At 39.5% G+C, this 14943-nt stretch overlaps 1 protein-coding gene across 1 annotated transcript; it reads right to left on the bottom strand.

The window, feature by feature from the left end:
- Positions 1 to 4448: 4448 nt before the first annotated feature.
- On the bottom strand, positions 4449 to 5513 carry LOC136418849 (uncharacterized). Its single transcript, XM_066405074.1, has 2 exons — positions 4577 to 5513; positions 4449 to 4528 (listed from the first exon to the last, which is right to left on the bottom strand). Exons 1-2 carry the CDS (start codon positions 5511 to 5513, stop codon positions 4449 to 4451), a joined length of 1017 nt encoding a protein of 338 aa, XP_066261171.1.
- Positions 5514 to 14943: the final 9430 nt, after the last annotated feature.

Below are 14943 nucleotides of genomic sequence, written 5' to 3'. Positions count from 1 at the left end.
TGACAGATTTGGCCGAAATAAGCCAAATCGGTCGATTTAAGCAAATTCAGAGATGAAACGATCGTTTCTGACCGATTTCACTCGTTTCTGTCTGTTTTAGTCATTTTGGCACGTTTTCATCAATTTGGTGCAATTTTAATCCAAAATAGACAGATTTGGCCGAAATAAGCCAAATCGGTCGATTTGAGCAAATTCCTTGATGAAACGATCGTTTCTGACCGATTTCGCTCGTTTCTGCCTGTTTTAGTCATTTTGGCACGTTTTCATCCATTTGGTTCTGTTTCCATCCAAAATAGACAGATTTGGCCGAAATAAGCCAAGTCTGTCGATTTGAGCAAATTCAGAGATGAAACGATCGTTTCTGACCGATTTCGCTTGTTTCTGCTTGTTTTAGTCATTTTGGCACGTTTTCATCCATTTGGTTCTGTTTCCATCCAGAATAGACAGATTTGGCCGAAATAAGCCAAATCGGTCAATTTGAGCAAATTCAGAGATGAAACGATCGTTTCTGACCGATTTCGCTTGTTTCTGCTTGTTTTAGTCATTTTGGCACGTTTTCATCCATTTGGTTCTGTTTCCATCCAAAATACCCAGATTTGGCCGAAATAAGCCAAATCGGTGGATTTGAGCAAATTCAGAGATGAAACGATCGTTTCTGACCGATTTCGCTCGTTTCTGCCTGTTTTAGTCATTTTGGCACGTTTTCATCAATTTGCTTCTGTTTCCATCCAAAATACCCAGATTTGGCCGAAATAAGCCAAATCGGTCGATTTGAGCAAATTCCTTGATGAAACGATCGTTTCTGACCGATTTCGCTCGTTTCTGCCTGTTTTAGTCATTTTGGCACGTTTTCATCCATTTGGTTCTGTTTCCATCCAAAATAGACAGATTTGGCCGAAATAAGCCAAGTCTGTCGATTTGAGCAAATTCAGAGATGAAACGATCGTTTCTGACCGATTTCGCTTGTTTCTGCTTGTTTTAGTCATTTTGGCACGTTTTCATCCATTTGGTTCTGTTTCCATCCAGAATAGACAGATTTGGCCGAAATAAGCCAAATCGGTCAATTTGAGCAAATTCAGAGATGAAACGATCGTTTCTGACCGATTTCGCTTGTTTCTGCTTGTTTTAGTCATTTTGGCACGTTTTCATCCATTTGGTTCTGTTTCCATCCAGAATAGACAGATTTGGCCGAAATAAGCCAAATCGGTCAATTTGAGCAAATTCAGAGATGAAACGATCGTTTCTGACCGATTTCGCTCGTTTCTGCCTGTTTTAGTCATTTTGGCACGTTTTCATCAATTTGCTTCTGTTTCCATCCAAAATACCCAGATTTGGCCGAAATAAGCCAAATCGGTCGATTTGAGCAAATTCCTTGATGAAACGATCGTTTCTGACCGATTTCACTCGTTTCTGCCTGTTTTAGTCATTTTGGCACGTTTTCATCAATTTGCTTCTGTTTCCATCCAAAATACCCAGATTTGGCCGAAATAAGCCAAATCGGTCGATTTGAGCAAATTCAGAGATGAAACGATCGTTTCTGACCGATTTCGCTCGTTTCTGCCTGTTTTAGTCATTTTGGCACGTTTTCATCAATTTGCTTCTGTTTCCATCCAAAATACCCAGATTTGGCCGAAATAAGCCAAATCGGTCGATTTGAGCAAATTCCTTGATGAAACGATCGTTTCTGACCGATTTCGCTCGTTTCTGCCTGTTTTAGTCATTTTGGCACGTTTTCATCAATTTGCTTCTGTTTCCATCCAGAATAGACAGATTTGGCCGAAATAAGCCAAATCGGTCAATTTGAGCAAATTCAGAGATGAAACGATCGTTTCTGACCGATTTCGCTCGTTTCTGCCTGTTTTAGTCATTTTGGCACGTTTTCATCAATTTGCTTCTGTTTCCATCCAAAATACCCAGATTTGGCCGAAATAAGCCAAATCGGTCGATTTGAGCAAATTCCTTGATGAAACGATCGTTTCTGACCGATTTCGCTCGTTTCTGCCTGTTTTAGTCATTTTGGCACGTTTTCATCAATTTGCTTCTGTTTCCATCCAGAATAGACAGATTTGGCCGAAATAAGCCAAATCGGTCAATTTGAGCAAATTCAGAGATGAAACGATCGTTTCTGACCGATTTCGCTCGTTTCTGCCTGTTTTAGTCATTTTGGCACGTTTTCATCAATTTGGTGCAATTTCAAGCCAAAATAGACAGATTTTGCCGAAATAAGCCAAATCGGTCGATTTGAGCAAATTCAGAGATGAAACGATCGTTTCTGACCGATTTCGCTCGTTTCTTCCTGTTTTAGTCATTTTGGCACGTTTTCATCAATTTGCTTCTGTTTCCATCCAAAATACCCAGATTTGGCCGAAATAAGCCAAATCGGTCGATTTGAGCAAATTCCTTGATGAAACGATCGTTTCTGACCGATTTCGCTCGTTTCTGCCTGTTTTAGTCATTTTGGCACGTTTTCATCCATTTGGTTCTGTTTCCATCCAAAATAGACAGATTTGGCCGAAATAAGCCAAGTCTGTCGATTTGAGCAAATTCAGAGATGAAACGATCGTTTCTGACCGATTTCGCTTGTTTCTGCTTGTTTTAGTCATTTTGGCACGTTTTCATCCATTTGGTTCTGTTTCCATCCAGAATAGACAGATTTGGCCGAAATAAGCCAAATCGGTCAATTTGAGCAAATTCAGAGATGAAACGATCGTTTCTGACCGATTTCGCTTGTTTCTGCTTGTTTTAGTCATTTTGGCACGTTTTCATCCATTTGGTTCTGTTTCCATCCAGAATAGACAGATTTGGCCGAAATAAGCCAAATCGGTCAATTTGAGCAAATTCAGAGATGAAACGATCGTTTCTGACCGATTTCGCTCGTTTCTGCCTGTTTTAGTCATTTTGGCACGTTTTCATCAATTTGCTTCTGTTTCCATCCAAAATACCCAGATTTGGCCGAAATAAGCCAAATCGGTCGATTTGAGCAAATTCCTTGATGAAACGATCGTTTCTGACCGATTTCACTCGTTTCTGCCTGTTTTAGTCATTTTGGCACGTTTTCATCAATTTGCTTCTGTTTCCATCCAAAATACCCAGATTTGGCCGAAATAAGCCAAATCGGTCGATTTGAGCAAATTCAGAGATGAAACGATCGTTTCTGACCGATTTCGCTCGTTTCTGCCTGTTTTAGTCATTTTGGCACGTTTTCATCAATTTGCTTCTGTTTCCATCCAAAATACCCAGATTTGGCCGAAATAAGCCAAATCGGTCGATTTGAGCAAATTCCTTGATGAAACGATCGTTTCTGACCGATTTCGCTCGTTTCTGCCTGTTTTAGTCATTTTGGCACGTTTTCATCAATTTGCTTCTGTTTCCATCCAGAATAGACAGATTTGGCCGAAATAAGCCAAATCGGTCAATTTGAGCAAATTCAGAGATGAAACGATCGTTTCTGACCGATTTCGCTCGTTTCTGCCTGTTTTAGTCATTTTGGCACGTTTTCATCAATTTGCTTCTGTTTCCATCCAAAATACCCAGATTTGGCCGAAATAAGCCAAATCGGTCGATTTGAGCAAATTCCTTGATGAAACGATCGTTTCTGACCGATTTCGCTCGTTTCTGCCTGTTTTAGTCATTTTGGCACGTTTTCATCAATTTGCTTCTGTTTCCATCCAGAATAGACAGATTTGGCCGAAATAAGCCAAATCGGTCAATTTGAGCAAATTCAGAGATGAAACGATCGTTTCTGACCGATTTCGCTCGTTTCTGCCTGTTTTAGTCATTTTGGCACGTTTTCATCAATTTGGTGCAATTTCAAGCCAAAATAGACAGATTTGGCCGAAATAAGCCAAATCGGTCGATTTGAGCAAATTCAGAGATGAAACGATCGTTTCTGACCGATTTCGCTCGTTTCTTCCTGTTTTAGTCATTTTGGCACGTTTTCATCAATTTGCTTCTGTTTCCATCCAAAATACCCAGATTTGGCCGAAATAAGCCAAATCGGTCGATTTGAGCAAATTCCTTGATGAAACGATCGTTTCTGACCGATTTCACTCGTTTCTGCCTGTTTTAGTCATTTTGGCACGTTTTCATCAATTTGCTTCTGTTTCCATCCAAAATACCCAGATTTGGCCGAAATAAGCCAAATCGGTCGATTTGAGCAAATTCAGAGATGAAACGATCGTTTCTGACCGATTTCGCTAGTTATGTTTTGATCCGTTTTAAGACTCAAAAAAAAACACTTTACTTTGAAATTAATTTATTTCAAACAGGACCGATAGTAAACACAACGTTCGCGATACAAGCAAAGACTCACTAAAAAGGCTACTGCGCTTAATGCTACTTCTTATTTATACTAATCGTACGGGTGACGTCATAACAGCGACGCTTGGTGTTACGGGGATGTAACTCCTCCACCCTTAGATGGGCATAAAACCCGAAGTTTCTATGACCTAAATTACTATGTCATTTTCTGGACTCTCGGTCTTTTTGTATTTTAAAACAATAGGCCATAGATACTTTGCTAATAAACCTAATAAGGACAATATTATGATACCATACAATAGGACAGTCCAAATACTGGTTCTGTCGTAGTGAAGGTTAGTATTTAGTAACATTGAATTTTCCTTCTTCTGCAAATCAACCTCATTCTGTAATTCGGCGATATTATTTAAATCTATTTTGCTTAAGTTAGGCAGTTCTATTTTTTGGTATGGCTTTTGATATGTATGATTAATATTTATGTCTAACAAAGGGAAAATTTGAAATTGCCGGTTGGTTTTCCTATTGCCTCTTAAAACTATGTTCCTTATTTTAAGATTACAACGATACTCTAAATCTATTGCGTAAGTTCCATCCAACAGAATGTTACTTTGTGAAGATTTACATGTTTCTAATCCGACAATACTTTTGGTGGTCACCAGGATCCACTTATTATCGTCTATGTTTTGTATTTGTGTTTCCCCCAGGGTAACAGTTATTGATTTACATCGTGTGGCGTTGTGTTCGTAACGCAGGAGTTGTACTTCGCATGGGGAAAAATCGTGGAAGTTATCTATATGTATTTGAGGGCATAGATATTCATTAGGGGATACGTACCGACAGGGTTCGTTCGCGTATCCGAATGTTTGGTCGTTTATCAGTAGATATTCGGATCGGGGTATTATGACTTTGTATACTTCGCCATGTCTTACGGGCAAGGGAAGTAATCGGAATAAATCATAACTAACTTTTTCTACTAATGGAATTTCGATGATGAACGTGATCGAGTTATCTTTGGCGAAACTTTTTATTTCCAAAGTGTTTTCGATAGTTAATAGATTTTCAATGTTGGGCTCGAATGGTAGTTTTCCTAGGGGAATTTGCTCTTTCATTGACTGTAGTTCTGTTAGGAATTCACTTGGGTCGATTATGGTGTTATGGAAGGTGTTTAATTTAGCAAAGGTAATTGCCTCTTCGATATTTGAAAGTATATCGTAAATATTCTGGTAAAAGACGGTAATTTGGGTGATAATCATTTGGATACGATAGAACTCAAAAAGGTTTGTTTCCTTGACCTCGATCTGATTGACGACATCTATTATTTGTCTAATACGTGACTCCAATATAATTTGGTTATGGGATACATTTCTTATTGTTTCTCTGAAATTGATTATTGATTTAGAAAAAAGAGTCATTTGCTTGTCAATGGCGGATTTTAAATCGTTTTGGTTTTGTTTAAGGATTTCCATGTTTTGGTCGATACGTTTTGCGTCATCTTGGTCTAGGTTCCCCGTTATTGTTTTTATGATTGATCCTAAGGCGTTTATAAGAGCTCGTTTCGTTCTTAATTTGTTCGGGAAGATTTGATTTATCTGACGGATGATTTTGTGTTTTAAGCTAGTAGTCACAACAAGGGAATTGTGGTATTCGAGTTTATAGTCAGTGAAGTTATTTAGGGTTTTGACGAGTAAGTCGAATTGGGTATTAATTTTTGCGAATTCTTGTAATAGTTCGGTCATGTCGTACGTTTGGATAAAGTGCCAGTGGTCAATAGTCTTCTGGGCCTTGCCTAACTTGTAGGGTAGTACACCGGGGTTGGATTTTAAGTTGATGTACTGGGATTTTCCATGCGCGAGGGGCCATCTGTAAAGAGGGGTTTCTTTAGTTCCTTGATATGTGCTATTTCAATTTTGTAGGGGCTTCGCGTGCTTTGGATTTTTACCTTATTATGTTCTAATTTTTCTATGATTATAAACGGTCCGCTGAATCTTGGGTTCTTTTTGTTTCGAGAGTTTAAATTTCGGTAGACCTTTTGGTTGACCTTAAAATCGGGGGATTCGTTTCCTTTGTGATTCCTTTTGGCAATAACTTTCTCCTTATTACTTTCCATTTTCTTCACGACATCTTCGCATAATGCATCGACTTTGGCTTTATGAGAGGAGACGTAGTCTGAGTAAAACGTTGTTGATATGAGGTCAAAAGGGTCTCTTGTATTTGTGTGTCCCAGGATGAGTTCGTGGGGTGTGAAATTTGTTACGCTACTTTTAGTGCTGTTGTATGCGATTATGGCATATGGAATTAGTTCAGTAATCGGTTTTGTGTCGTCCTTTTGTTTTAGGATTCTGAGGTGTTCAATCAATGTAGAGTGGAAGCGTTCCACTGGTGCGTTAGATTCGTGGTGTCTAGGGGTCGTGAAGTGAATGTTAATTTTTTGGGTTTTCAACAATTCCTTCAATAGTTCGTTGTTAAATTCTTTGCCATTATCACAAGTGACTGTCTCAGGGCATCCGAAGAATGAGAAGAAGTTGACGAGTTTATCGCACACCGATTTCGCGTTTTTGTCATACGGATATGCTTGTCCAAATTTGGAAAATTTATCGAAGATTGTTAGGAAATTTTGTGCTTCGAATGTAAAGGTGTCGATATGTATCATCTGAAAGGGTTTGCTAGGTGTTTCTGTTCTTGTAAGAGGAATGTAAGATTTGAAACGGCAGTATTTTGACGTTTGGCAAATGGTGCAATCATTGATATATTTTGTCACGTCTTCTTTTAGCTTGGGCCAGTAATAAAGGGCTTTAAGGCGTTGGTACGTTTCGTTGATGCCTCTGTGGTTCTGCTTGCCTTCGTGTTGGTGGGTGATGAGCATGATTTTTTCTTCCGGGTCTGCGATGTTGTGTAGCAGTTTGGTGCATATTCTTATTTGTAGATTTTGAAAATATTTTAGGCATACATCTATAAATGGGGACATTAAGTCTTTGTCGACGAAGTATACGTAACAGGGCTTTTTGCAAGTGAGATATTCTTGAATAAATTGTTTAATAGTGTCTGGGTTATTTGATACGTCTACGTGACTTATTACGTGATTCTCATAGCGTTCTTTGTTAAATTTTATCTGCACGTGTGGAGATTTCTTTATCAGGAATTGCAGGTGCTTGTTGTTTATAATTTCGTCTAGAATGCTGAGTCCTGGATTCTCGCGGTCAGCGTCTTGGCTGTGTACTGTTTCATCGGCGGTTGCTGCGTCAGGCGGACGTAGTTGAATATCGGAGATGATATTTATTTTCTGCTGGCTAGTCCCGGGTCTGTTATCAAAGTTGGTTTCTTCGAAGTTGGTGTTTCCTGCGACTGTTTCTAAGTAGTCTTTGATGTCGTCGTCAGAGTTACCAGGGTTATTCAAAATTGACTCGTTCTCGTAAATATTCAGTTGTATCCTGGACAGGGCATCTGCGTTAGTGTTCTGGCGTCCCTTCTTGTATATTATCTGGTAATCGAACTCTTCTAGTCTCAATCGCCATCTCACCAATTTTGAGTTAGGTTCCTTCAGGTTAAAAAGCCATACTAGGGGCCTATGGTCTGTGTAAATGTAAAACTTGCGGCCAAATAAGTAGGGGCGGAAATATTTACATGCCCAAACTATTGCTAGTAATTCTTTCTCGATTGTCGAATATTTGGTTTCCGAATCATTTAGGGTCCTAGATGCATAGGCTATGGGTCGATCATTAGGTATTGGACCTTGCGATAAAACAGCTCCGATTGCATAGTTACTCGCATCCGTGGTCAATAGAAAGGGTTTCGAGAAGTCGGGATATTGTAAGACGGGGAAATTTATTAGAATTTGTTTGCAGTGGTTAAAAGAATTAACGAATTCAGGGTTATGTATTATCTTAACATTTTTCTTGAGGCAGTTGGTCAGTGGCTTTGTAATTTTAGCAAAATCTTTAATAAAGCGTCTATAGTATCCGACTAATCCTAGGAATGACTTTATCTCTCGGGTAGTTTTGGGAATAGGAAAGTTTTTCACTGCATTGATCTTGTCGGGATTCGGCTTTACTCCGTCTCGACTCACAACGTGTCCTAAGTACTGTACCTCTTTCCTTAGAAACTCGGACTTGTCAAGTTGGATCTTAAACTTTGAGTCTCTCAGTCGTTTAAAAACGTTTCTTAGATTTTCGATATGTTCTTGCAGGCTTGTACTAAAGATGATCACATCGTCTAAGTAGACTAGACATGTTTCATTTTGTAGTCCTCGTAGGATGTTGTTCATCACGCGTTGGAAGGTCGCCGGGGCGTTTTTGAGGCCGAAGGGCATTCGTAGAAATTCGTAATGCCCGGTGTCCGTAGTAAAAGCTGTTTTGCCAATGTCTTCATCATGCATTTGGATTTGGTGAAATCCATTTGCTAAGTCCAGTGTCGTGAAATAATGGGCTTTGCCTAGTTTGTCAAGTATTTCGTTGATATTAGGCAAAGGGAATTTATCATCTACTGTCTGTTCGTTCAGCTTTCGGTAGTCGATGACCATTCGCCACTTTTGTTTCTTAGATTGGTCTAGTTTTTTTGGCACGATCCAAATAGGCGATGACCATGGTGAATTTGAATCTCGGATGATATTTTGATGTAATAATTCGGAAACTTGCTTTTTTACCTCGGCACGATGTACTTCGGGGTACCTATACGTCTTAGTAAAAATGGGAGTTTCGTCTTTGACCTTTATCCTGTGTTTTATTGAATTAGTAAAAGTTAACGGGATGTTTTCGCAATGGAAAATATCACGGAATTCGTAGCATAGTTTGGAGATCTGTTCCCTTTCTTCGGAATTGCAGTGGTCAAGTCTAATTTTTCTTAGGTTATCCTTGAGCAATTGGTCAGTGGTTTGTCCGGCAGAATTTTGAGTTAAGGGGTGATCTATGAAGTTTAATTCGTTCGTGTTTATTGGTTCTATGTTGAACGTTTCGAGAAGTTGCAGGTTTATCGGATTTTCTCTAGGGTTTAAGGCGGTAGTCAGGGCTGTATTGTTTTGAACTCGTACTAGGCATTCTGGAATTTCGAGGTGTCCTAGTTTTTGATAAGGGATTATGCCGTATCCGTTGGACATTTTGACTGGAATTCTGATTTGCTGGATACTCCTAGGGCTTATTACGTAATTGAAATCGTGGTAATTAATATCTCGGGGTTGAGGGGTTTTCGCATCGTGGTAAACAGGTAGTGTTGTTCCGGGTAAGTTTAAAGTATTCGCTTTGAAATCGATTTTGGCGTCTAATTGTTTCATAAGATCAAGTCCTATGAGTCCTTCAAATTTTGGGGAGAATTCGAAAAGGAAAAATTTATGTGAACCTGGTGTTTGTAACGTGGGGAATATTGGTAGTGTGATAGTTTCGTTATGAAAAGAAGTTGCGTGAGCGGTCTGAACTTGAAAGAGTTCTTCCTGAATTAAATGGGGAAATTTCTGATAAGCAATTTGGGGTTTTAGGAAGCTTCTAGTGCTACCAGTGTCTAACAAGAATTTAGATTTGAGTTCGGGTATCAGGATGTATGGTAATTGGGTGTCATGGTTGTTTAAGAATATTACGTCGTGTTTGTGCTCTGACCGGTTAAAGGAAAATTTAGGTTTTCCTCTTGGGTATCTTTTTCAATATCGGGTTGCTGATAATCGATGTCATGATACAGATGATTCTGGTCAAATGGTGCATTAAAATGATCCTCAACGAGATTTAAGTCGTAGGGGTTCTCGGGAGGTTCCTCGATAGGTACGTCAATGTGATCGGGGTGTTCAGGTGTTTGAGGGAATACTTCCTGATTGTACAGTTCTTGGCTTATAAAATTCTTTTTGTTGCCGTTAATCAAGGTGTTACCAGAACTGGTGTCCATGGGTTCAAATTTACGACTGATGTTAGATCTTTGGGACGCTTGTCCAAAGGGTTTAGGGGCAAATCCATTAGGTCGAAAAGCATTGGACTGGTTACTGAAAGGGCCGTTTGCTTTTGGCAAATAGCTTGGGAAACTAGAATTTGAGAACTGTGGTTTTGGGAAGTTGTTTTGTTGTGGGAAGCTCGGGAATGTTCGAGATGAATTGAAGTTGTTTGCCCATTGCGTTGGGGGTGCATTTGAAGTTTGAGGGTTACGGCTGAAATGGCTTGGGAAACTGGGTCTATTCATGGGCGTGGAACTAGAATTGTGAAATCTATTGGGTGGTTTTTGACTTTGCCCGAAATTTTGTGTAGTTTTGAAGCGAATAAAATTTTCCTCTTCTTTCACAAATGACATGGCTTGTTCCAAACTCGATGGGGTTTTTAATCTTACTACAAGTTGGAGGTTATACGGTAATCCATTGATGAACGTTTTTAGTGCAAATTCGTCGTAGTGATTAATCTTAATTAATTTTGTTTCATTGGTATCTGGGCCAGCGTTAAGTTTAGCAAATAGTAAACTCCTTGAATCTTGAATTCTCATGCCAAATTGCAAGGGAGATTCGGTTTTAAAAGGTTTTAAATTAATTAAGTCTTGTATTAGACAGTCTATAGATCTTTGATCCGCGAAACTGAGGGTCAAAACATCCTTTATGAGTGCCCAAGAATTTAATTCGACACGTGAAGAAATTAATTCGGCTGCTCTACCAGTCAATTTACTAAGTATCGTATCGAACAGGCAAATATTTATGGGATCATTTGGTTCTGCACGGTTAAAAAAAGCTTTTAACAGATTTTCCACAGCGGTAATAAATCTATTTAGTAAGCGAGGGTTACCGTCAAAATGTGGGATGTTATCAGACTGATATTTCAACAATTGGTAATTTACTGGGGGCATGTTGCTATTAGAATGGAGCGATATGTTATTAAATAAATCACTAAGATCAATTTCGTTTATCGGCTCAATCGTGAAGGCTCGGTTTTAGCAAAGTTAATACAATCGCTTCCTATTACTATTCTACTTAAAGTCTAATGCTAACAAAATGACAATTGATTAAACTTACAGCAAAATGAAGATTATTAGCTTCATGAAGTCTCTCGATGAGGCGATGGTCTTCGTCTTTGGGCTTCTCAGGATTGGCGATTTTTGTCCACCTGCGAAGGGTCCTACGAAGTACTGGAACTGGTCGATATGCTCTCGAACAGTGTCCAGGGCCTGTGGAGCTTGCTGTCTCGTCGTTGATTTGATCGGTGGTCCTTCGGGTTTCCTTAAGTCCTTTTGGAGTTAGATTCTTCTTTGAGCAAATTCTTGAAAGAAACCGTTCAAAATATGCCCTTTTGAACGTCTCAAAAATCCGAACGACTGCGCCAGTTATGTTTTGATCCGTTTTAAGACTCAAAAAAAAACACTTTACTTTGAAATTAATTTATTTCAAACAGGACCGATAGTAAACACAACGTTCGCGATACAAGCAAAGACTCACTAAAAAGGCTGCTGCGCTTAATGCTACTTCTTATTTATACTAATCGTACGGGTGACGTCATAACAGCGACGCTTGGTGTTACGGGGATGTAACTTGCAATTTGAATCCAAAATAGACAGATTTGGCCGAAATAAGCCAAATTGACCGATTTGAGCAAATTCCTGGATGAAACGATCGTTTCTGACCGATTTCGCTCGTTTCTGCCTGTTTTAGTCATTTTGGCACGTTTTCATCCATTAGGTTCTGTTTCCATCCAAAATAGACAGATTTGGCCGAAATAAGCCAAATCGGCCGATTTGAGCAAATTCAGAGATGAAACGATCGTTTCTGACCGATTTCGCTCGTTTCTGCCTGTTTTAGTCATTTTGGCACGTTTTCATCCATTAGGTTCTGTTTCCATCCAAAATAGACAGATTTGGCCGAAATAAGCCAAATCGGCCGATTTGAGCAAATTCAGAGATGAAACGATCGTTTCTGACCGATTTCGCTCGTTTCTGCCTGTTTTAGTCATTTTGGCACGTTTTCATCAATTTGGTGCAATTTGAATCCAAAATAGACAGATTTGGCCGAAATAAGCCAAATCGACCGATTTGAGCAAATTCCTGGATGAAACGATCGTTTCTGACCGATTTCGCTCGTTTCTGCCTGTTTTAGTCATTTTGGCACGTTTTCATCAATTTGGTGCAATTTGAATCCAAAATAGACAGATTTGGCCGAAATAAGCCAAATCGACCGATTTGAGCAAATTCCTGGATGAAACGATCGTTTCTGACCGATTTCGCTCGTTTCTGCCTGTTTTAGTCATTTTGGCACGTTTTCATCAATTTGGTGCAATTTGAATCCAAAATAGACAGATTTGGCCGAAATAAGCCAAATCGACCGATTTGAGCAAATTCCTGGATGAAACGATCGTTTCTGACCGATTTCGCTCGTTTCTGCCTGTTTTAGTCATTTTGGCACGTTTTCATCAATTTGGTGCAATTTGTATCCAAAATAGACAGATTTGGCCGAAATAAGCCAAATCGGCCGATTTGAGCAAATTCAGAGATGAAACGATCGTTTCTGACCGATTTCGCTCGTTTCTGCCTGTTTTAGTCATTTTGGCACGTTTTCATCCATTAGGTTCTGTTTCCATCCAAAATAGACAGATTTGGCCGAAATAAGCCAAATCGGCCGATTTGAGCAAATTCAGAGATGAAACGATCGTTTCTGACCGATTTCGCTCGTTTCTGCCTGTTTTAGTCATTTTGGCACGTTTTCATCAATTTGGTGCAATTTGAATCCAAAATAGACAGATTTGGCCGAAATAAGCCAAATCGACCGATTTGAGCAAATTCCTGGATGAAACGATCGTTTCTGACCGATTTCGCTCGTTTCTGCCTGTTTTAGTCATTTTGGCACGTTTTCATCCATTAGGTTCTGTTTCCATCCAAAATAGACAGATTTGGCCGAAATAAGCCAAATCGGCCGATTTGAGCAAATTCAGAGATGAAACGATCGTTTCTGACCGATTTCGCTCGTTTCTGCCTGGTTTAGTCATTTTGGCACGTTTTCATCAATTTGGTGCAATTTGAATCCAAAATAGACAGATTTGGCCGAAATAAGCCAAATCGACCGATTTGAGCAAATTCCTGGATGAAACGATCGTTTCTGACCGATTTCGCTCGTTTCTGCCTGTTTTAGTCATTTTGGCACGTTTTCATCCATTAGGTTCTGTTTCCATCCAAAATAGACAGATTTGGCCGAAATAAGCCAAATCGGCCGATTTGAGCAAATTCAGAGATGAAACGATCGTTTCTGACCGATTTCGCTCGTTTCTGCCTGTTTTAGTCATTTTGGCACGTTTTCATCCATTAGGTTCTGTTTCCATCCAAAATAGACAGATTTGGCCGAAATAAGCCAAATCGGCCGATTTGAGCAAATTCAGAGATGAAACGATCGTTTCTGACCGATTTCGCTCGTTTCTGCCTGTTTTAGTCATTTTGGCACGTTTTCATCAATTTGGTGCAATTTGAATCCAAAATAGTCAGATTTGGCCGAAATAAGCCAAATCGACCGATTTGAGCAAATTCCTGGATGAAACGATCGTTTCTGACCGATTTCGCTCGTTTCTGCCTGTTTTAGTCATTTTGGCACGTTTTCATCAATTTGGTGCAATTTGAATCCAAAATAGACAGATTTGGCCGAAATAAGCCAAATCGACCGATTTGAGCAAATTCAGAGATGAAACCATCGTTTCTGACCGATTTCGCTCGTTTCTGCCTGTTTTAGTCATTTTGGCACGTTTTCATCAATTTGGTGTAATTTGAATCCAAAATAGACAGATTTGGCCGAAATAAGCCAAATCGGCCGATTTGAGCAAATTCCTTGATGAAACGATCGTTTCTGACCGATTTCGCTCGTTTCTGCCTGTTTTAGTCATTTTGGCACGTTTTCATCCATTAGGTTCTGTTTCCATCCAAAATAGACAGATTTCGCCGAAATAAGCCAAATCGGCCGATTTGAGCAAATTCAGAGATGAAACGATCGATTCTGACCGATTTCGCTCGTTTCTGCCTGTTTTAGTCATTTTGGCACGTTTTCATCCATTAGGTTCTGTTTCCATCCAAAATAGACAGATTTGGCCGAAATAAGCCAAATCGACCGATTTGAGCAAATTCAGAGATGAAACGATCGTTTCTGACCGATTTCGCTCGTTTCTGCCTGTTTTAGTCATTTTGGCACGTTTTCATCCATTAGGTTCTGTTTCCATCCAAAATAGACAGATTTGGCCGAAATAAGCCAAATCGGCCGATTTGAGCAAATTCAGAGATGAAACGATCGTTTCTGACCGATTTCGCTCGTTTCTGCCTGTTTTAGTCATTTTGGCACGTTTTCATCAATTTGGTGCAATTTGAATCCAAAATAGTCAGATTTGGCCGAAATAAGCCAAATCGACCGATTTGAGCAAATTCCTGGATGAAACGATCGTTTCTGACCGATTTCGCTCGTTTCTGCCTGTTTTAGTCATTTTGGCACGTTTTCATCAATTTGGTGCAATTTGAATCCAAAATAGACAGATTTGGCCGAAATAAGCCAAATCGGCCGATTTGAGCAAATTCAGAGATGAAACCATCGTTTCTGACCGATTTCGCTCGTTTCTGCCTGTTTTAGTCATTTTGGCACGTTTTCATCAATTTGGTGTAATTTGAATCCAAAATAGACAGATTTGGCCGAAATAAGCCAAATCGGCCGATTTGAGCAAATTCCTTGATGAAACGATCGTTTCTGACCGATTTCGCTCGTTTCTGCCTGTTTTA

This window comes from Euwallacea similis, unplaced genomic scaffold (genome assembly GCF_039881205.1).
Source record: "Euwallacea similis isolate ESF13 unplaced genomic scaffold, ESF131.1 scaffold_128, whole genome shotgun sequence".
Lineage (NCBI taxonomy): Eukaryota > Metazoa > Arthropoda > Insecta > Coleoptera > Curculionidae > Euwallacea > Euwallacea similis.
This window is presented reverse-complemented; position numbering and strand designations above follow the sequence as displayed.